Source organism: Channa argus, chromosome 12 (assembly GCF_033026475.1).
Source record: "Channa argus isolate prfri chromosome 12, Channa argus male v1.0, whole genome shotgun sequence".
Taxonomy (NCBI): Eukaryota; Metazoa; Chordata; class Actinopteri; order Anabantiformes; family Channidae; genus Channa; species Channa argus.
Genome location: NC_090208.1, coordinates 8,233,456 through 8,256,540, shown reverse-complemented (window position 1 = coordinate 8,256,540; position 23,085 = coordinate 8,233,456). Strand labels below are relative to the sequence as shown.

Genomic DNA, 23,085 nt, shown 5'->3' with positions numbered 1-23,085 from the left:
AGTCCAAGATGCTGGAGTCCAGATTTCCCAAGAGTTCGAGAAACATAAGTTTCAGGTTTTACCAAAAGTCCAGAGTCTACTGTGGGGTTGGTGAGGATAATAACGGCAACAAGGAAGATAGTAATCACTATGGCAGAGACCACATTAACAATGACAAGGATCTGGCAGGGGAGTGAAGGGAAGACTGAACCTAAATAGAGGGTGGAACAGGTGCAAACAATGAGGGACAACGAGGTCAAAGCTGGGGAAAAGAACCAAGGACAGGAAGTAAGGAGAAGGGGGCACAAAATAAAAGTCCAGGGACAGGAAGTGCAACAAGACCCTGACACTCTCTGCCTCATACTGTGTAAGAAACTCTCTTTTTTTAAATAGTGTCTCTTCATATTTCTAATCGAGGTCACTCAGTTGTTATTATATGATCTGACTTGTAAGAATTTACGTTCATTTCATTTACATGTGTTAAGAAGAATAAGATCTCGTTTAAACAGTCTGCCAGCAACGTGAACATCAATATTTAGAGACAGGCACAATCAGTTTTCATGTGGAAAAGTGTGGAACAGAGAGGAATTGTTCATGTCTTTCACTTTCCATTTCCCACCAGTTGATGATGACTCTGTCAAAATGGGAATTTAAACTGAAGAAACACTTTGTTTCTAAGGTCATTAGCTCAACCACCATTGTCCTGAAGCTGCCACCATTTTATATTCATGACCTCACAGCCATCACATATAGAAATTATTTACACAAGATGTGCTACTTGCTCTGACCCTTACCCAGACTCTTCCTTCTCCTACTTAACCTTATCACTTAACTTAATCTGCTACTTATTTAAAATACTGGAAACATGGTGCCATGTACCTCAGTTCTAGGGTCTGTATCTTTTGTCTAAATCCAGCATTTTCAACAACACTACGGATGCACGTCCTTTAAAATGATGCAGCTTATAGCCTCTGTTAGCCTTGTAATTGGCCTCAAGATGATTGCTCCAGTGACTGTCAGTGTTTTCTGGCACTGCATGTTTTGCAGAATCTAAAATACTTGTGCATTTTACAAAATGACCTCTGACGTTTATCTTGTGGGAAACTTTTTTGTTCTTTTGCATCAGCACTTAGGTGGCTACATTTCATCAAAGAGTAAAAAAAATAAGGTGTCAAGCGTTTTTTACAAACACATATTTCATTTCCTTTTTGAACCACCAGCTGTGACACTGATCATCCAGCCTGACAGGTCTCAGTTCTTTCGATATGAAAATATCTCTCTGAGCTGTGCAGGGTCAGCGGACTTCAACAGGTGGACAGTCAGAAGAAATACCTCCACTAAGGTTTCTCAGCCCTGCAGGGGAGGCTTTGGGGACCCTCAGGAGTCCTCTTGCATCAAAAAAGACATCTTCACAATAGACAGCGGGTTGTACTGGTGTGAGTCAGAGGACGGGAATGAGTGCAGCAACACTCTGAACATCATAGTGGCTGGTGTGTTCGTCTTTTTTTGTTGTTGTTGTTTCTATACTTTACATGTTAAGCAGATACAGACATTATTTAAATTGTCTTATAAAATAAGAATATATTCTGTGCTGAACTGACCTGGGCATGTAATAATCAGGATTCAGTGACCCTACCAGTTTCAGACACATTAACTTCAGCTCGACTTTTCCTGAATTTCAGCTGGTGCTGTGATCCTGGAGAGATTGCACTTCCTGTGACAGAGGGAGATGAAGTGACTCTTCGCTGTTCACACAAGAAAAGATTTGATCCACAGCCTACTTCAGATTTCAGTGCCACCTTTTTCAAAGATGGTGTTTTCATCGGAACTGAGGCTGAAGCAAAGATGATCCTCCCATCAGTGAAACAAACCGATGAAGGTTTCTACAAGTGTAAACACCCCACAGATGGAGAGTCAGCAGAGAGTCTGCTGGTTGTGACAGGTGGAAACAAGATGGACTCAGGTAATAATCCATCAGTCTTTAACTAGCTGATGCTGCACCACATCTGTCTCTATAAAGACCTGTGTTTGTAACTTACGTGCTGAAAAAAGTGGAATCACCCAATCAGCTTGGTCCAACACATTGTAGAGATTTTGAGAACATGCACATCAACAACCCTGAAATCTACTGTACATATACCCATAATACCCTTCACCACATAGTGTTGTAGAGGGAGATGTTTCCATTGTTGTGCATCAGCTTTTTCTGTCCCTGTGTGTCCTTCAGTGATTGTTCATTAATCCTGACATACTGGATGTTTGTGTTTCACTTCCAGTCCAAACTACGCCCAAAACTCTTGAACTTGTTCCTCCTGACCCCGCAGCTCCCATGTCTTTTAACATGCTGATGTTTGTAATCTTGGTGTTCATCCTCTACACTATTATTATAATAGTGTGTGTGTACGCGTACCAAAGGTACACTAAAGGTAAGGGAAGTAATTACTGAATTATATATTTGCTCCGTTGAACATATTTGCTGTTGCTCTGCATTATGACGATGGGGTCAACAGTTTAGTTGGTCGAAACTGGAGACACTGCAACACATTTGCACGTCAAGACACTAGCAGATATTAACACTGTTATTTAGTATTTGTAGTTAAATCAAATCATCTTTTTTCTGTAGGTTTCATGTCCACATGTCAAAAAAGTTAAACATACAGTTGCTTTTCTTTTAGTTTTTGCACAATTTACTTTTAAAATAATAATTAGAAGAACAAGAATTTAAAAATGATAAACTATTATTTTGCCAATCAATTTCTGACAGATCCTTTTAGACTCTGACTCCCATTATCAGGTCTCTGCACAGGGTTTTATTCTGAGCTTTGGTTGGACCCCTCTAGCACAGTCAGAGACTTGTCATGAAACTAGTCAACTTCCAGTCAACTTCCCTGTTTATGGCTCATTCACTCATTCTACCATAAAGATCCGATTGGTGGGATGTCACTGAGATGTTTGTGCTTTTGCCAGGTTCTCCTCTGACTCCTCTATCTAGACTGGTCTATTCAATGTAAAGTAAGAATGCAGGAAAATGTGGCCTGAAAACTTAAATCAACTATTGGGACCTAAACTCAGAAGATGAATAAGCTTTTTCCTGTTACAGAAATTCTCCATAAAGTGTTTTTATTTTACACTTTTTAACAACACACTGAATATTCTGCCCTGTTGCTCAGGGGAAAGCCATGTCCAAAAATGATCTGGACCATAAATCCATGGGTAAACTGTAACAAAATGAATAGCAAGAAGTAAATGAAGACAAAGGTTTATTTGAAAACTGATCACAGTGATTTTACAGTAAACTACAGTTTTATTTGCTAAAAGCTCTGACACAGTAAAGTTTCTTGTAGATAATTGGCTCGTTTACCCTGGAGAAGTTAAACTGTTTGGGCAGGTTATGGCCAATTCACATTAACAAAAACCAACTTGAAATACCAGAGTCAAGGTTGAAGAAAATCAACAAGCCAACTAATGTCACAAATGAAAGAACCTTTCAACAAGACAGCTGTAGGAAAACAGTGGCTTCTACCGAATAAGGAGAAACAGTTTATTTAAAATGTATTATAAAAGAAACCTGACGTCACCACAGAAACACTGTCTCTCCTCTGCTCTCTCTGCAGCTCGAGCTGAAAGTGGCTGAAAGTGTCATTTATGATCACCTCGTCATAATTAACAATTGACTCTGTTTGGACCAAGAGGAAGCTTCGCCCGACAGCAACAACAGAACAATTTATGATACCAAACAGCCAATTATAATCTGCTGGGCTTTATCACAGTTATACCATCTATTAGCCCTGTTGTAGCTTTACTTACTTTTTTTAATTCATCAGGCTGCGTGATGCTGATATTGCCATAAGCTAAAGTTCTGAACCACGGTGTTGAAAAATAACTATATATAAAATAACTTAATTATATATGAATATAAATGAATAAATAAAAATCACTGAGCTAAAATAAACGTTAGATGCATATTGTTTTTCACGTGTAACAAAGTGTACTCTCTTCAAAATACCAACTAACAAGTACTTTTCTATCAGCATTTGTATATAATTGCATTTCAGTCCAGTGTTTGTTGATCATCTAATTTTCTAATCTATGTTTTGACCTATGTAAATGCTAACAATTACTTGATATGTTATGTGTCCAACATGTGAGCAGTTTTTCGGTCATTCTGTCCTAAACCAAGGTATTTTATGAACAGCCAGAAGAAAATTTTATACAGAATTCATTAAACCAACCGACTGACAGACTCTTCTAGAGCCTTGAGAAATGTATATTTTTAAAAGCTGCAAAAAAACCTGTTGTTTAGACATATGACTCCACTGTTAAACAAAGTTTCTTTTTGGAGCAAACTCTGTCTCCTTAAAAAAGTGTGTTCCTATGCCAGTAAACTGTAAATGCAATTACATTTTAGTAGCAAAGTAATGAATGATGTATTTTTTTTTTGGTTTTTTTTAATGAATGAAACTGTACTTTCAAGCCAAAGACCCGAGTTCGTCTCCAGAGTCCAGTGTTTGGTTACATGCAAGAAAACCACTGACTTTAGGATCAGAGAGAGAAAGATGATAAAATACTGTTTGTGTAAAAGGACCAGCCCTCGATCTTCCTCAGACCCTAACCAGCTCCTGTACCTGCCTAATCCCAACCATAAAAGGCTTTAACAACGCTGTAACATTTCACTACAGGTCTTTGGAAAAAGTCATCACGTTTGCAGTTTATTTGCATAGAAACGTCATTTTAGGACAAAGGGTTGAAATAATAGATCATCCTGCTGAAAAGTTACAGTTACTGTGCTTTCATGCTCATGCTGTTGCCATTAAACTTTACTAATTCACAATTGTTGCTCACAGTCTGGTGCAGTTTGTTTCCTGCAGAGAGATTGAGCCAATGAGCCTTTGAAGACCCAATGCAAATTCACCCCCTTGTCCCTCTCAATTAGCGGTAACACTCAGTTTTGTGCATTCCCATAGGGTTAAGTGTGACTTGACATTAGCACTACACAGACCTTCAAAGAGGTTTTTCAGAGTCAGACTGGAGAGCGAGGAGTTTTAGAAGTCACTCAGAACATCCCATGTATCATCAACAGCATGGACAAAAAAAACATCAATGTGTTTTCTTGGTTACTAAGCATTAAACACAGCTTACCATTGAATAATTTTATCAGTTTTGTCTTTTAGAGCCACAACAAATGAAGAAATCACTCCTGTCAACGTCTTATGACACACTATGGACAAAAACTACCCCTTTAACTGTGATTTGAGATGAAAACAATGGGGCCCTCAAAGAGCAGCAGAATGGCAGTGGGCTCTTCCTCCCCAGGGTCACTAACTGTACAGAGTCAAGCCACCTGCTGTTACTCGGGGGAACTGCATCTTTGCCTGTACTGTTTCTCTTGCTCTTACACAACCATCACACATCCCTACAGACGCGTGGTGCACAGTCTTATCAACTATCACCACTATCTAAACAAGGCACAACAATAAAAATCACCACTACATAAGCAGCCACGGTGGAAAAGTATGAGACATATTTGAGAGATTTAGAAGAGATAATATTTAACTCTGGGGTCAACAGAGACGAATCCAACGTTATATATGTGAGTTACATTTAAAAGTAATGCATCAGCAACCAGCTTTGCAATCATCATCATTGTTTTAGTATCTACAAGATATAAAGCCTCTGTAAATTAAAAAGCACAAAATTAATTACATTTGAACATACAAATCAACCCCAGTGGAAACAATGCATTTAGAAATGCACAAGGTAAAATAATAATAAAATGAGAATCTGTGTGCACATTAACAGGGTCACTTTAACTCTTCAGGTTTCAGTGTTGAAGACAACATCATGAGAATTCTGACTTAAATTTGACCTCAAAAATTCTATATATTTGTTGTGCTAAAGCTGTGATTGGGCAAGAGGAAGTTATGCAGACACTTTAGGGACAAAATGTACAAAGTGTTACTACAATATTAAGTGTTTGCAATGTACAGTACTGTGCATTCAGAGTTTCTGCCCAACACTGTACATGATGCCAACATGATTCAACTTTGTCTAAGAGTTTTGGTTCAGAAAACAATACTAAAAGTACAATATTTGAATAAATTCACATATTTTTACAGTCACCTGAAAAAAAAATTGGATACAACACAAATGTATTTAAAAACATGGTTGGCAACAACTGTGGCGCGAAAACGTAAAGTGCTTGTCGACCAATCTCACAGTTGTCTGTTCAATCCCCACCTCCTCCAGTCACATGTTGAAGTGTCCTTGACCAAGACACTGAACCCCAACTTAGTTGCTCCCGGTGAGCGTTGGCCAGCTGCATAGCAGCTCCCCCATCGGTGTATGAGTGTGTGTGTTATTGTGAGTGTGAATGGGTGAATAAGAAGCAGTGTAAAGCACTTTGAGTACCAATAGGTAGAAAAGGTCTATATAAGTGCAGATCATTTACCATTTTAATCAAACATTCAGAGCCTGGATTTGAAAGTTTTGGGTGTTCTGATTTTGCAAGTTTCCATCAGTTGGACTGTTGAAATGCTCAGTCTGTTCCATCTCCATGTTTAGGCTGTTTAGTTTTTTTTTTTTCTGTAAGAAGATAAAGTGGAAATATTAATGTAAACTGAGGAAACCTGGCTCCAAACACTAGTCCCACTCATACAGCGTTGACCTGACATGGATCTGATAATAGGATAATTTGCAGCTGTTTGGTCTCGTTGTTATGTGGTAAATAAACAGTGCACACTGGCAGAACATTAACTCAGATTCCCTAACTGTCTGCCCGACTTCACCAAGAAACATCTGATTCCTGCTTTGACATTGTATGTTTGCACTGACTGTTCACATACATATCGAGAATTTATGAATCATGTGTTACACTGCTGCAGATTTCAGTGTATTAAACCAGACAGTTTAATGTGAAGAAGTGACTTACCTGCATATTTCTTACATAATGCTCCCACCAAGACAAGAGCAATGAGACCAACACCCACTCCAGCAACTACTTTCACACCATTGTTGATACCTGCAGAAACAAGGTCAACTACTGAGTTTATCATTTTCAGCATTTCACAACTTCTCTATTTTGCTGTTTTTTAACCTGCTACTTGAGGGATTTTGTGCTAAATTATTATCACAGCTGGGTGATTTTCACTAAGCAGTCCAACATTTTGCTACTATGGGTTCTCAATTCCAAAACAGCAGTCGTAAACGTAAAGCATCTGTATCAGCTAAGGACTTACTTACCGACTTCTGGCGTGTTGATTTTGTGTTTATTTGCAGGGCAAAAAAGAGAGAAATGAAATAAATAAGACAAAATGGTTTCCTAAATTCAAACTCTACACACAGTTCTAGTTAGTTAAAACAAATGCAATTTAATACCGTTCATGGAGATGTAAATGTGCAGATCATTAAGCCCCGAGGTCATCTGTAATGATTTGTCCTGTTTATGCAGCAACAATTTTTGCCACAGGCCTCAGTTCTTGATCCTCTCATTTTTTCCATCTATACTACATCCCTGGGTTCTATCATTCACTCACATAGCTTTACCTATCATTGCTATGCTGATGACACACAGCTGTTCCCGTCCTTTTCACGAGACGATTTATTCTTAAAATCTGAAAAACAATCAAATAAAATCCTTTCTGTTCTTCCTTACACTTGCATCTCACTTATTCTCTTTGCTGCCTTGTAGCCCACTTGTAAGTCACTTTGGAGAAAAGCCAAATAACAAATAAATGTGTCACTGCAGGTCAAGGCGACAACAGAACAGACAATCCAAAAGAAGAACGCCAATGAGATTTTTAGGAAATTTGGTTTAGTAAAAAACTTTCAGCTGAATTTTACTCATCAAGTTTGCCAGAAACCCAACTGAAAACAGTCAGTTTAGTACATAAAAGTTATTTACCACTATTTGAAATCTTTTGAACAAGGGGGTCTTCCATCACTGTAAAACAGCAACAGTAAACTAAGTGTTAGCAGGACACCTGCTGCGAGCATTAGTTACTTCATACGTGAGAAAAGCAGCATTTTCATGGGCCAATCAATTGGCCAATAAAAAATAAAATGAACTCATGAGGAAGTAGCTGCTACTTACTAAGTACGAACAAGTATCTTATGGAACAAAAACATTTGGTCACATGTTACAGAGGTCATTGCTATCTTCAGAAAACGCAAATAAAACGTTTACAGACATTTTTGGAAAGACTACATCCTGCAGGCCTAATGCTGGGATTGAATACTGTATTACTGACACCCATGCATAGTATAGTAGGGTTTTATTTCATAAAAGTTGCTGCAGAGGTTTAATTCTACATGACCTTTTTTGTTATTGTTGTTGCTTTTTTTGTAATACAAACCAATTGTACATATTAGTTAAAGTCTGGGAATCATAACAAACAGTGATCACCTGATAAAAACTGCTTATGTTTATTGTTTTTGATGCTGCTTGTGTGGATGTTTAGTTAAAAACGTCACAGTGAAACACGGCACAGTATGAAACTCTGTATACTTACCATGAAGGTTAAAGAAACATGTGCCCAACAGTTTCCCAACTGGAGATTTAACAGAGCATGTATACACTCCATTATCAGACACATGGACAGGGTCCAGTTTCAGTGAGCAATTCCCTGAGGTGAGCTCATTGAGGAAAAGAGATGTTCTGCCATTGTACTTGTGAATGTGGTCTTTGACGTCCTCTCCCTTAACGAACAAATGGACATCGTCCGTTTGATTCACCACCCACTCCACTGTCATTTGCCTGAGGTCCTCTGGTGGCACAGTGAAACATGGTAGAATCACTGCCCTGTCAGCTTCTGCTTCCACTGTCATGTCATTGCATTTTAACTCAAACGATGCTGAAAAAACACAAATTATATTTAAGCACACGAAGCCTTTGTACAATCCACAACTAAGAACAAGCATAGTAAAACTAAAATGTAAATGACTTCTGTGGGGAAGAAATTCTAATAGAAGTTTCAAATTTTCCTCCTAAATGTGTTTTTTTGATTTTCAAACGTCAGTGGGTTTTTTGTCCCCTCGTGGTTGTGTCAGTGTTTGGATGTGACCACATTATGGTGCCATTATAAAAAAAAGTCACATCAGTGGTGATGGTTAATTATAATACAGGGTGTTTTGGATTATAGGGTGTAGAAATGTTTGGAGAGTAGTTTTCTACATGTTGCTCTTTTTTTGGCCCCTGATGTTACTTGAATAAAAAAGTCTGCATGTTGCCCATTTCTGTCAGCTTATGGAGATTTTTATCAGCACCAGCACATAAGACATTTTAACCACTACATTTAATTTGGTGAACGCATGAAAGGAGCTTCAAGAACTACTTAAGATCAATGTGTTGTTGACATACTGTACATGCAAAGAAATAACTGTATCCTGTGCTGTATCCACATCTTCATCCAATGTCTGGATCATTGTTTCCACAGTAAGGAAAAAGGGAAAAAGTCAAATAAAGCTGTAGTTGCAAACTATGTCTATGTTTTACAGTGAAAGAACACAGACCGATGCTTTATCTACACCTTTTGCACAGTTGAGGATGAAAAAAGGCAGATGATGCTGAAGTTTGACTCGATTGTCCCAGTCTGTTTTTATATGATTGCAGCATGTGATTTCTTTAAATAAGTTTTATATCACATTAATCCTTGTAACAATCAGTCTCCAAAGTAAACAGTCTTTCTGATTTGAGTTCATTCTCTAACTCTGGACAGTTTCACATCACTGAGGTTGTAGGTGTATTTAGGAGAAGTGAGGATTTTTGAGTTTTTCTCTGCTTCCAAGTGAAAAACTTCAGCACATTTTATTAAAATCCACATGATAAAATTAAGACTTTTAACTGACTTATGACTATTGAAAGTTGAATAGTAGTAATTATAATATTATTAATAATAATCATATTACCTACCTGCAAAGTTGAGGAAAACTAAAGGTAGGATCCAGCTCAGGGACATGCAGCTCATTAAATCCCAGCACACATGCTGAAAGTACATTTCTGAATTCAGCAATTCCTTGTGCAGCTTCACTCTGTACTTATTGTGTGTGTAATTGCATTCAGGTCATGGGAAAAAATCTCAGGGTTGTGTTCCAGCTTTATTTTCCACAGACACACCCAGCTTGTCAAAACGCCTCCGAGACTGAAGGTGGTTTGGTCTGAGCAGGAAATAAAGAGCAAGGTGACTAATTAAACTGTACTGGTGAAATAATGTGTGCGTCTGTGTTTGTGTGTGTGTGTGTGTGTGAGGGAGAAATGGATGTGTTAATGTGGAGTGTGACAGGGTTTGTGTGTTGTGTGTCCATGTCCCTCATGGACTTTTAATGTTTTCCAGTGGTTTAGGTGATTATGAGGAGTAGGAGGAGAATAAGAGAAGCTAAGGAGTCTGGAAACATTTGAAAAGGAAGTTCAGTCAGTAGCGACGCTCATCATCCTGACACACATGGAACCAATATTTAGCCGGAAATGTGCAGAAATTCAGCCAGTTCACTCGCACCTTTTAATTCTCCCTGAGAGACTGAATTAAGACTTTAGGTTATCTCTTCACTCACCTTCCTCTGTGTCACTCAGGTTAATCATTTCCCCTCCTCCAGCTCGCAGATGTTTCTGATTTATTTCTTCACCAACTCCTTTTCTTGTTCTATTGTTTTCCAACTTACCTTTTGTCCACAGGAGCCACAACACTGACTTGTAACACTTAACATTAGAAACAAAGCCACATCTGAAAAGGGAAACACCCACATTAAAATGTCTGTCACACTTTTGGCATGAAGGGGGGGCTTTCTGGACCAGGATCAGAGGCACTGTACATACCAGCAAACCAGAAGCTCCTGCATTTTGAGCCATCATCACATTTTTGTGTTAAATGATATTAAATGTTATAAAATCTGTTTGAGGAATGTGAGAAAAAAAACACCCACTGGTTTACTGGACATTTACTGAAATGTAATAATAATATTAACAGTTTAGATGATGTAATATTGCAACAGACTGATCAATAATACACTAATGTAAAGACTAATAATAAACATCACTAATTATTTGGCGATGCAGAGTCATTTTCCCAGCTTTCACAGCTTTGTGGCATCTGCTGCATCTAATGGAAAAGGTTTTGTGGCTGCTGAAAATTGTGCAGCTGGAAGCTGCATGCACATATTTAGGTTGGCAGCGAGTCATTGTGCTGCACTCCAGCACAACGACACTCGTGCCTGTTGATGTCATCCATCGTGTGTGTTGTTTTGAACTGAATGGAAAAACATCAGATTAGAATTCTAGGAAAATGCTGCACAATGAAAAAGCATTTGAAGCTGATTTAATGACAAAATGAGAAAAGCTACAGTTCACTTCCACTTTTTTCCACATTTTCAGCTGAAATATGAATGAAAGAAGTGTGTTTGACCCATTGACACTGCGCTGTGTAATAATCAGCAGAGCTTCTAAGGACTTCCAGCAGAGCTTTAGATGGAGATTTCTTATGCTGTTTGCTTCTGTATATTCAAACACTGATAGAACTCGTTTCAATTGAACAGCTCTTATCTCACTCTGTTTAAAAGAAAGAGGTGACTCATACCCACTAAAACCTCTAACCACAGACAGACGTGGTGGTTAGTATTAGCCCTATTTCCTTCTGACAAGAAAGAACTGCAGCATTTTAATTTATTATTTTATTTATTTATGTCTCACCATGTGGTGCATTTGAAAATCAGGATTTTATGTGGATGCATTGAAATAATAATAAATATTTGCAAAGTGGAAACTTTCGTAAAGGAAAGAAAAAAAAGTGTTGGTTTTACTGTGTGATAAACTTTGAACCTTTTAACTAATATTTCCATCAAAAAATGTGAATAAGCATTTCAGCTTATGACATTAGTGTTTTGTTTTTAATTGATCTGCTTTGTTTGAAATGTTGAACATTTCCTATAAGCTCAGGATGTGGGCAGATACTGTTGGTATTGAGCAGCAAGAAGCCAGACAGCATCGACACATCATGGAGATCACCTCTCTCTGCCTCATACTGTGTAAGAAACTCTCTTTTTTAAATACTGTCTCTTCATATTTCTAATCGAGGTCACTCAGTTGTTATTATATGATCTGACTTGTAAGAATTTACGTTCATTTCATTTACATGTGTTAAGAAGAATAAGATCTCGTTTAAACAGTCTGCCAGCAACATGAACATCAATATTTAGAGACAGGCACAATCAGTTGTCATGTGGAAAAGTGTGGAACAGAGAGGAATTGTTCATGTCTGTCACTTTCCATTTCCCACCAGTTGATGATGATTCTGTCAAAATGGGAATTTAAACTGAACAAACACCTTGTTTCTAAGGTCATTAGCTTAACCACCATTGTCCTGAAGCTGCCACCATTTTATATTCATGACCTCACAGCCATCACATATAGAAATTATTTACACAAGATGTGCTACTTGCTCTGACCCTTATCCAGACTCTTCCTCCTCCTACTTAACCTTATCACTTAAGTAGCAGATTAAGTTATCTAAAATACCAGAAACATGGTGCCATGTACCTCAGTTCTAGGGTCTGTATCTTTTGTCTAAATCCAGCATTTTCAACAACACTACGGATGCACGTCCTTTAAAATGATGCAGCTTATAGCCTCTGTTAGCCTTGTTATTGGCCTCAAGATGACTGCTCCAGTGACTGTCAGTGTTTTCTGGCACTGCATGTTTTGCAGAATCTAAAATACTTGTGCATTTTACAAAATGGCCTCTGACATTTATCTTATGGGAAACTTTTTTGTTCTTTTGCGTCAGCACTTAGGTGGCTACATTTCATCAAAGAGTAAAAAAAATAAGGTGTCAAGCGTTTTTTACAAACACATCTTTCATTTCCTTTTTGAACCACCAGCCGCGACACTGATCATCCAGCCTGACAGGTCTCAGTTCTTTCGATATGAAAATATCTCTCTGAGCTGTGCAGGGTCAGCGGACTTCAACAAGTGGACAGTCAGAAGAAATACCTCCACTAAGACTTCTCAGACCTGCAGGGGAGACTTTGGGGACCCTCAGGAGTCCTCTTGCATCCTGAACGACATCTACACAATAGACAGTGGGTTGTACTGGTGTGAGTCAGAGGACGGGAATGAGTGCAGCAACACTCTGAACATCACAGTGGCTGGTGTGTTCGTCTTTTTTTGTTGTTGTTGTTTTTATACTTTACATGTTAAGCAGATACAGACATTATTTAAATTGTGTTATAGAAAAAAGAATATATTCTGTGCTGAACTGACCTGGGCATGTAATAATCAGGATTCAGTTACCCTACCAGCTTCAGACACATTAACTCCAGCTCGACTTTTCCTGAATTTCAGCTGGTGCTGTGATCCTGGAGAGTCCTGCACTTCCTGTGACAGAGGGAGATGAAGTGACTCTTCGCTGTTCACACAAGAAAAGATTTGATCCACAGCCTACTTCAGATTTCAGTGCCACCTTTTTCAAAGATGGTGTTTTCATCGGAACTGAGGCTGAAGCAAAGATGATCCTCCCATCAGTGAAACAAACCGATGAAGGTTTCTACAAGTGTAAACACCCCACAGATGGAGAGTCAGCAGAGAGTCTGCTGGTTGTGACAGGTGGAAACAAGATGGACTCAGGTAATAATCCATCAGTCTTTAACTAGCTGATGCTGCACCACATCTGTCTCTATAAAGACCTGTGTTTGTAACTTACGTGCTGAAAAAAGTGGAATCACCCAATCAGCTTGGTCCAACACATTGTAGAGATTTTGAGAACATGCACATCAACAACCCTGAAATCTACTGTACATATACCCATAATACCCTTCACCACATAGTGTTGTAGAGGGAGATGTTTCCATTGTTGTGCATCAGCTTTTTCTGTCCCTGTGTGTCCTTCAGTGATTGTTCATTAATCCTGACATACTGGATGTTTGTGTTTCACTTCCAGTCCAAACTACGCCCAAAACTCTTGAACTTGTTCCTCCTGACCCCGCAGCTCCTATGTCTTTTAACATGCTGATGTTTGTAATCTTGGTGTTCATCCTCTACACTATTATTATAATAGTGTGTGTGTACGCGTACCAAAGGTACACTAAAGGTAAGGGAAGTAATTACTGAATTATATATTTGCTCCGTTGAACATATTTGCTGTTGCTCTGCATTATGACGATGGGGTCAACAGTTTAGTTGGTCGAAACTGGAGACACTGCAACACATTTGCACGTCAAGACACTAGCAGATATTAACACTGTTATTTAGTATTTGTAGTTAAATCACATCATCTTTAGTCTGTAGGTTTCATGTCCAGATGTCAAAAAAGTTAAACATACAATTGCTTTTCTTTTAGTTTTTGCACAATTTACTTTTAAAATAATAATTAGAAGAACAAGAATTTAAAAATGATAAACTATTATTTTGCCAATCAATTTCTGACAGATCCTTTTAGACTCTGACTCCCATCATCAGGTCTCTGCACAGGGTTTTATTCTGAGCTTTGGTTGGACCCCTCTAGCACAGTCAGAGACTTGTCATGAAACTAGTCAACTTCCAGTCAACTTCCCTGTTTATGGCTCATTCACTCATTCTACCATAAAGATCCGATTGGTGGGATGTCACTGAGATGTTTGTGCTTTTGCCAGGTTCTCCTCTGACTCCTCTATCTAGACTGGTCTATTCAATGTAAAGTAAGAATGCAGGAAAATGTGGCCTGAAAACTTAAATCAACTATTGGGACCTAAACTCAGAAGATGAATAAGCTTTTTCCTGTTACAGAAATTCTCCATAAAGTGTTTTTATTTTACACTTTTTAACAACACACTGAATATTCTGCCCTGTTGCTCAGGGGAAAGCCATGTCCAAAAATGATCTGGACCATAAATCCATGGGTAAACTGTAACAAAATGAATAGCAAGAAGTAAATGAAGACAAAGGTTTATTTGAAAACTGATCACAGTGATTTTACAGTAAACTACAGTTTTATTTGCTAAAAGCTCTGACACAGTAAAGTTTCTTGTAGATAATTGGCTCGTTTACCCTGGAGAAGTTAAACTGTTTGGGCAGGTTATGGCCAATTCACATTAACAAAAACCAACTTGAAATACCAGAGTCAAGGTTGAAGAAAATCAACAAGCCAACTAATGTCACAAATGAAAGAACCTTTCAACAAGACAGCTGTAGGAAAACAGTGGCTTCTACCGAATAAGGAGAAACAGTTTATTTAAAATGTATTATAAAAGAAACCTGACGTCACCACAGAAACACTGTCTCTCCTCTGCTCTCTCTGCAGCTTGAGCTGAAAGTGTCATTTATGATCACCTCGTCATAATTAACAATTGACTCTGTTTGGACCAAGAGGAAGCTTCGCCCGACAGCAACAACAGAACAATTTATGATACCAAACAGCCAATTATAATCTGCTGGGCTTTATCACAGTTATACCATCTATTAGCCCTGTTGTAGCTTTACTTACTTTTTTTAATTCATCAGGCTGCGTGATGCTGATATTGCCATAAGCTAAAGTTCTGAACCACGGTGTTGAAAAATAACTATATATAAAATAACTTAATTATATATGAATATAAATGAATAAATAAAAATCACTGAGCTAAAATAAACGTTAGATGCATATTGTTTTTCACGTGTAACAAAGTGTACTCTCTTCAAAATACCAACTAACAAGTACTTTTCTATCAGCATTTGTATATAATTGCATTTCAGTCCAGTGTTTGTTGATCATCTAATTTTCTAATCTATGTTTTGACCTATGTAAATGCTAACAATTACTTGATATGTTATGTGTCCAACATGTGAGCAGTTTTTCGGTCATTCTGTCCTAAACCAAGGTATTTTATGAACAGCCAGAAGAAAATTTTATACAGAATTCATTAAACCAACCGACTGACAGACTCTTCTAGAGCCTTGAGAAATGTATATTTTTAAAAGCTGCAAAAAAACCTGTTGTTTAGACATATGACTCCACTGTTAAACAAAGTTTCTTTTTGGAGCAAACTCTGTCTCCTAAAAAAAGTGTGTTCCTATGCCAGTAAACTGTAAATGCAATTACATTTTAGTAGCAAAGTAATGAATGATGTATTTTTTTTTTTGGTTTTTTTTAATGAATGAAACTGTACTTTCAAGCCAAAGACCCGAGTTCGTCTCCAGAGTCCAGTGTGTGGTTACATGCAAGAAAACCACTGACTTTAGGATCAGAGAGAGAAAGATGATAAAATACTGTTTGTGTAAAAGGACCAGCCCTCGATCTTCCTCAGACCCTAACCAGCTCCTGTACCTGCCTAATCCCAACCATAAAAGGCTTTAACAACGCTGTAACATTTCACTACAGGTATTTGGAAAAAGTCATCACGTTTGCAGTTTATTTGCATAGAAACGTCATTTTAGGACAAAGGGTTGAAATAATAGATTATCCTGCTGAAAAGTTACAGTTACTGTGCTTTCATGCTCATGCTGTTGCCATTAAACTTTACTAATTTACAATTGTTGCTCACAGTCTGGTGCAGTTTGTTTCCTGCAGAGAGATTGAGCCAATGAGCCTTTGAAGACCCAATGCAAATTCACCCCCTTGTCCCTCTCAATTAGCGGTAACACTCAGTTTTGTGCATTCCCATAGGGTTAAGTGTGACTTGACATTAGCACTACACAGACCTTCAAAGAGGTTTTTCAGAGTCAGACTGGAGAGCGAGGAGTTTTAGAAGTCACTCAGAACATCCCATGTATCATCAACAGCATGGACAAAAAAAACATCAATGTGTTTTCTTGGTTACTAAGCATTAAACACAGGTTACCATTGAATAATCTTATCAGTTTTGTCTTTTAGAGCCACAACAAATGAAGAAATCACTCCTGTCAACGTCTTATGACACACTATGGACAAAAACTACCCCTTTAACTGTGATTTGAGATGAAAACAATGGGGCCCTCAAAGAGCAGCAGAATGGCAGTGGGCTCTTCCTCCCCAGGGTCACTAACTGTACAGAGTCAAGCCACCTGCTGTTACTCGGGGGAACTGCATCTTTGCCTGTACTGTTTCTCTTGCTCTTACACAACCATCACACATCCCTACAGACGCGTGGTGCACAGTCTTATCAACTATCACCACTATCTAAACAAGGCACAACAATAAAAATCACCACTACATAAGCAGCCACGGTGGAAAAGTATGAGACATATTTGAGAGATTTAGAAGAGATAATATTTAACTCTGGGGTCAACAGAGACGAATCCAACGTTATATATGTGAGTTACATTTAAAAGTAATGCATCAGCAACCAGCTTTGCAATCATCATCATTGTTTTAGTATCTACAAGATATAAAGCCTCTGTAAATTAAAAAGCACAAAATTAATTACATTTGAACATACAAATCAACCCCAGTGGAAACAATGCATTTAGAAATGCACAAGGTAAAATAATAATAAAATGAGAATCTGTGTGCACATTAACAGGGTCACTTTAACTCTTCAGGTTTCAGTGTTGAAGACAACATCATGAGAATTCTGACTTAAATTTGACCTCAAAAATTCTATATATTTGTTGTGCTAAAGCTGTGATTGGGCAAGAGGAAGTTATGCAGACACTTTAGGGACAAAATGTACAAACTGTTACTACAATATTAAGTGTTTGCAATGTACAGTACTGTGCATTCAGAGTTTCTGCCCAACACTGTACATGATGCCAACATGATTCAACTTTGTCTAAGAGTTTTGGTTCAGAAAACAATACTAAAAGTACAATGTTTGAATAAATTCACATATTTTTACAGTCACCTGAAAAAAAAATTGGATACAACACAAATGTATTTAAAAACATGGTTGGCAACGACTGTGGCGCGAAAACGTAAAGTGCTTGTCGACCAATCTCACAGTTGTCTGTTCAATCCCCACCTCCTCCAGTCACATGTTGAAGTGTCCTTGACCAAGACACTGAACCCCAACTTAGTTGCTCCCGGTGAGCGTTGGCCAGCTGCATAGCAGCTCCCCCATCGGTGTATGAGTGTGTGTGTTATTGTGAGTGTGAATGGGTGAATAAGAAGCAGTGTAAAGCACTTTGAGTACCAATAGGTAGAAAAGGTCTATATAAGTGCAGATCATTTACCATTTTAATCAAACATTCAGAGCCTGGATTTGAAAGTTTTGGGTGTTCTGATTTTGCAAGTTTCCATCAGTTGGACTGTTGAAATGCTCAGTCTGTTCCATCTCCATGTTTAGGCTGTTTAGTTTTTTTTTTTTCTGTAAGAAGATAAAGTGGAAATATTAATGTAAACTGAGGAAACCTGGCTCCAAACACTAGTCCCACTCATACAGCGTTGACCTGACATGGATCTGATAATAGGATAATTTGCAGCTGTTTGGTCTCGTTGTTATGTGGTAAATAAACAGTGCACACTGGCAGAACATTAACTCAGATTCCCTAACTGTCTGCCCGACTTCACCAAGAAACATCTGATTCCTGCTTTGACATTGTATGTTTGCACTGACTGTTCACATACATATCGAGAATTTATGAATCATGTGTTACACTGCTGCAGATTTCAGTGTATTAAACCAGACAGTTTAATGTGAAGAAGTGACTTACCTGCATATTTCTTACATAATGCTCCCACCAAGACAAGAGCAATGAGACCAACACCCACTCCAGCAACTACTTTCACACCATTGTTGATACCTGCAGAAACAAGGTCAACTACTGAGTTTATCATTTTCAGCATTTCACAACTTCTCTATTTTGCTGTTTTTTAACCTGCTACTTGAGGGATTTTGTGCTAAATTATTATCACAGCTGGGTGATTTTCTCTAAGCAGTCCAACATTTTGCTACTATGGGTTCTCAATTCCAAAACAGCAGTCGTAAACGTAAAGCATCTGTATCAGCTAAGGACTTACTTACCGACTTCTGGCAAGACGGTGGGCTCTGGCGTGTTGATTTTGTGTTTATTTGCAGGGCAAAAAAGAGAGAAATGAAATAAATAAGACAAAATGGTTTCCTAAATTCAAACTCTACACACAGTTCTAGTTAGTTAAAACAAATGCAATTTAATACCGTTCATGGAGATGTAAATGTGCAGATCATTAAGCCCCGAGGTCATCTGTAATGATTTGTCCTGTTTATGCAGCAACAATTTTTGCCACAGGCCTCAGTTCTTGATCCTCTCATTTTTTCCATCTATACTACATCCCTGGGTTCTATCATTCACTCACATAGCTTTAGCTATCATTGCTATGCTGATGACACACAGCTGTTCCCGTCCTTTTCACGAGACGACTTATTCTTAAAATCTGAAAAACAATCAAATAAAATCCTTTCTGTTCTTCCTTACACTTGCATCTCACTTATTCTCTTTGCTGCCTTGTAGCCCACTTGTAAGTCACTTTGGAGAAAAGCCAAATAACAAATAAATGTGTCACTGCAGGTCAAGGCGACAACAGAACAGACAATCCAAAAGAAGAACGCCAATGAGATTTTTAGGAAATTTGGTTTAGTAAAAAACTTTCAGCTGAATTTTACTCATCAAGTTTGCCAGAAACCCAACTGAAAACAGTCAGTTTAGTACATAAAAGTTATTTACCACTATTTGAAATCTTTTGAACAAGGGGGTCTTCCATCACTGTAAAACAGCAACAGTAAACTAAGTGTTAGCAGGACACCTGCTGCGAGCATTAGTTACTTCATACGTGAGAAAAGCAGCATTTTCATGGGCCAATCAATTGGCCAATAAAAAATAAAATGAACTCATGAGGAAGTAGCTGCTACTTACTAAGTACGAACAAGTATCTTATGGAACAAAAACATTTGGTCACATGTTACAGAGGTCATTGCTATCTTCAGAAAACGCAAATAAAACGTTTACAGACATTTTTGGAAAGACTACATCCTGCAGGCCTAATGCTGGGATTGAATACTGTATTACTGACACCCATGCATAGTATAGTAGGGTTTTATTTCATAAAAGTTGCTGCAGAGGTTTAATTCTACATGACCTTTTTTTTTGTTATTGTTGTTGCTTTTTTTGTAATACAAACCAATCGTACATATTAGTTAAAGTCTGGGAATCATAACAAACAGTGATCAGCTGATAAAAACTGCTTATGTTTATTGTTTTTGATGCTGCTTGTGTGCATGTTTAGTTAAAAACGTCACAGTGAAACACGGTACAGTATGAAACTCTGTATACTTACCATGAAGGTTAAAGAAACATGTGCCCAACAGTTTCCCAACTGGAGATTTAACAGAGCATGTATACACTCCATTATCAGACACATGGACAGGGTCCAGTTTCAGTGAGCAATTCCCTGAGGTGAGCTCATTGAGGAAAAGAGATGTTCTGCCATTGTACTTGTGAATGTGGTCTTTGACGTCCTCTCCCTTAACGAACAAATGGACATCGTCCGTTTGATTCACCACCCACTCCACTGTCATTTGCCTGAGGTCCTCTGGTGGGACAGTGAAACATGGTAGAATCACTGCCCTGTCAGCTTCTGCTTCCACTGTCATGTCATTGCATTTTAACTCAAACGATGCTGAAAAAACACAAATTATATTTAAGCACACGAAGCCTTTGTACAATCCACAACTAAGAACAAGCACAGTAAAACTAAAATGTAAATGACTTCTGTGGGGAAAAATCGTTTCATCATTTTCCTCCTAAATGTGTTATTTTTTGGATTTTCAAACGTCTTTTTTTTTTTTCCTTTTTGTCCCTCGTGGTTGTGTCAGTGTTTGGATGTGACCACATGATGGCGCCATTATAAAAAAAAGTCACATCAGTGGTGATGGTTAATTATAATACAGGGTGTTTTGGATTATAGGGTGTAGAAATGTTTGGAGAGTAGTTTTCTACATGTTGCTCTTGTTTTGGCCCCTGATGTTACTTGAATAAAAAAGTCTGCATGTTGCCCATTTCTGTCAGCTTATGGAGATTTTTATCAGCACCAGCACATAAGACATTTTAACCACTACATTTAATTTGGTGAACGCATGAAAGGAGCTTCAAGAACTACTTAAGATCAATGTGTTGTTGACATACTGTACATGCAAAGAAATAACTGTATCCTGTGCTGTATCCACATCTTCATCCAATGTCTGGATCATTGTTTCCACAGTAAGGAAAAAGGGAAAAAGTCAAATAAAGCTGTAGTTGCAAATATACATTAGAGACTATGTCTATGTGGTGAACTTTTACAGTGAGACAACACAGACCGATGCTTTATCTACACTTATTGCACAGTTGAGGATGAAAAAAGGCAGATGATACTGCAAGTTGTTGGAATGAAGTTTGACTCGATTGTCCCAGTCTGTTTTTATTTGATTGCAGCATGTGATTTCTTTAAATACATTTTATATCACATTAATCCTTGTAACAATCAGTCTCCAAAGTAAACAGTCTTTCTGATTTGAGTTCATTCTCTAACTCTGGACAGTTTCACATCACTGAGGTTGTAGGTGTATTTAGGAGAAGTGAGGATTTTTGAGTTTTTCTCTGCTTCCAAGTGAAAAACTTCAGCACATTTTATTAAAATCCACATGATAAAATTAAGACTTTTAACTGACTTATGACTATTGAAAGTTGAATAGTAGTAATTATAATATTATTAATAATAATCATATTACCTACCTGCAAAGTTGAGGAAAACTAAAGGTAGGATCCAGCTCAGGGACATGCAGCTCATTAAATCCCAGCACACATGCTGAAAGTACATTTCTGAATTCAGCAATTCCTTGTGCAGCTTCACTCTGTACTTATTGTGTGTGTAATTGCATTCAGGTCATGGGAAAAAATCTCAGGGTTGTGTTCCAGCTTTATTTTCCACAGACACACCCAGCTTGTCAAAACGCCTCCGAGACTGAAGGTGGTTTGGTCTGAGCAGGAAATAAAGAGCAAGGTGACTAATTAAACTGTACTGGTGAAATAATGTGTGCGTCTGTGTTTGTGTGTGTGTGTGTGTGTGAGGGAGAAATGGATGTGTTAATGTGGAGTGTGACAGGGTTTGTGTGTTGTGTGTCCATGTCCCTCATGGACTTTTAATGTTTTCCAGTGGTTTAGGTGATTATGAGGAGTAGGAGGAGAATAAGAGAAGCTAAGGAGTCTGGAAACATTTGAAAAGGAAGTTCAGTCAGTAGCGACGCTCATCATCCTGACACACATGGAACCAATATTTAGCCGGAAATGTGCAGAAATTCAGCCAGTTCACTCGCACCTTTTAATTCTCCCTGAGAGACTGAATTAAGACTTTAGGTTATCTCTTCACTCACCTTCCTCTGTGTCACTCAGGTTAATCATTTCCCCTCCTCCAGCTCGCAGATGTTTCTGATTTATTTCTTCACCAACTCCTTTTCTTGTTCTATTGTTTTCCAACTTACCTTTTGTCCACAGGAGCCACAACACTGACTTGTAACACTTAACATTAGAAACAAAGCCACATCTGAAAAGGGAAACACCCACATTAAAATGTCTGTCACACTTTTGGCATGAAGGGGGGGCTTTCTGGACCAGGATCAGAGGCACTGTACATACCAGCAAACCAGAAGCTCCTGCATTTTGAGCCATCATCACATTTTTGTGTTAAATGATATTAAATGTTATAAAATCTGTTTGAGGAATGTGAGAAAAAAAACACCCACTGGTTTACTGGACATTTACTGAAATGTAATAATAATATTAACAGTTTAGATGATGTAATATTGCAACAGACTGATCAATAATACACTAATGTAAAGACTAATAATAAACATCACTAATTATTTGGCGATGCAGAGTCATTTTCCCAGCTTTCACAGCTTTGTGGCATCTGCTGCATCTAATGGAAAAGGTTTTGTGGCTGCTGAAAATTGTGCAGCTGGAAGCTGCATGCACATATTTAGGTTGGCAGCGAGTCATTGTGCTGCACTCCAGCACAACGACACTCGTGCCTGTTGATGTCATCCATCGTGTGTGTTGTTTTGAACTGAATGGAAAAACATCAGATTAGAATTCTAGGAAAATGCTGCACAATGAAAAAGCATTTGAAGCTGATTTAATGACAAAATGAGAAAAGCTACAGTTCACTTCCACTTTTTTCCACATTTTCAGCTGAAATATGAATGAAAGAAGTGTGTTTGACCCATTGACACTGCGCTGTG

General features: G+C 38.1%; 4 protein-coding genes across 9 annotated transcripts in view; 2 read left to right on the top strand and 2 right to left on the bottom strand.

Moving 5' to 3' along the window:
- Window positions 1-3,731, top strand: part of LOC137138156 (sialoadhesin-like) — a 34,867-nt gene extending 31,136 nt beyond the window's left edge. For both annotated transcript variants that reach the window (XM_067525144.1, XM_067525146.1), the window contains exons 7-8: window positions 2,256-2,405; window positions 3,594-3,731. In XM_067525144.1, coding sequence (XP_067381245.1) covers window positions 2,256-2,405; window positions 3,594-3,613 — 170 coding nt within the window. In that variant the 3' untranslated portion in view covers window positions 3,614-3,731. The remainder of the gene's footprint in view (window positions 1-2,255; window positions 2,406-3,593) is intronic.
- Window positions 3,223-10,259, bottom strand: LOC137138157 (CD276 antigen homolog). Its single transcript, XM_067525148.1, has 5 exons — window positions 9,887-10,259; window positions 8,487-8,828; window positions 7,880-7,918; window positions 6,908-6,997; window positions 3,223-6,561 (listed from the first exon to the last, which is right to left on the bottom strand). The coding sequence occupies exons 1-5, from the start codon at window positions 9,969-9,971 to the stop codon at window positions 6,515-6,517; spliced, it is 603 nt and encodes a 200-aa protein (XP_067381249.1). The 5' UTR covers window positions 9,972-10,259; the 3' UTR covers window positions 3,223-6,514.
- Window positions 10,260-11,778: 1,519 nt separating this feature from the next.
- Window positions 11,779-15,332, top strand: LOC137138228 (high affinity immunoglobulin epsilon receptor subunit alpha-like). 3 transcript variants are annotated; one of them, XM_067525269.1, is made up of 5 exons: window positions 11,779-11,991; window positions 12,844-13,113; window positions 13,307-13,588; window positions 13,902-14,051; window positions 15,240-15,320. In XM_067525269.1, exons 1-5 carry the CDS (start codon window positions 11,877-11,879, stop codon window positions 15,242-15,244), a joined length of 822 nt encoding a protein of 273 aa, XP_067381370.1. In that variant the 5' UTR covers window positions 11,779-11,876; the 3' UTR covers window positions 15,245-15,320. The 3 variants fall into 3 exon arrangements, with proteins under 3 accessions (XP_067381370.1, XP_067381371.1, XP_067381369.1); XM_067525268.1 differs by lacking the exon at window positions 11,779-11,991 and having other exon boundaries at window positions 12,459-13,113; XM_067525270.1 differs by lacking the exons at window positions 11,779-11,991; window positions 13,902-14,051 and having other exon boundaries at window positions 12,455-13,113; window positions 15,240-15,332.
- Window positions 14,869-22,119, bottom strand: LOC137138229 (CD276 antigen homolog). 3 transcript variants are annotated; one of them, XM_067525271.1, is made up of 6 exons: window positions 21,581-21,964; window positions 20,145-20,486; window positions 19,535-19,573; window positions 18,856-18,879; window positions 18,545-18,634; window positions 14,869-18,198 (listed from the first exon to the last, which is right to left on the bottom strand). In XM_067525271.1, exons 1-6 carry the CDS (start codon window positions 21,663-21,665, stop codon window positions 18,152-18,154), a joined length of 627 nt encoding a protein of 208 aa, XP_067381372.1. In that variant the 5' UTR covers window positions 21,666-21,964; the 3' UTR covers window positions 14,869-18,151. The 3 variants fall into 3 exon arrangements, with proteins under 3 accessions (XP_067381372.1, XP_067381374.1, XP_067381373.1); XM_067525273.1 differs by lacking the exon at window positions 19,535-19,573 and having other exon boundaries at window positions 21,581-22,119; XM_067525272.1 differs by lacking the exon at window positions 18,856-18,879.
- Window positions 22,120-23,085: the final 966 nt, after the last annotated feature.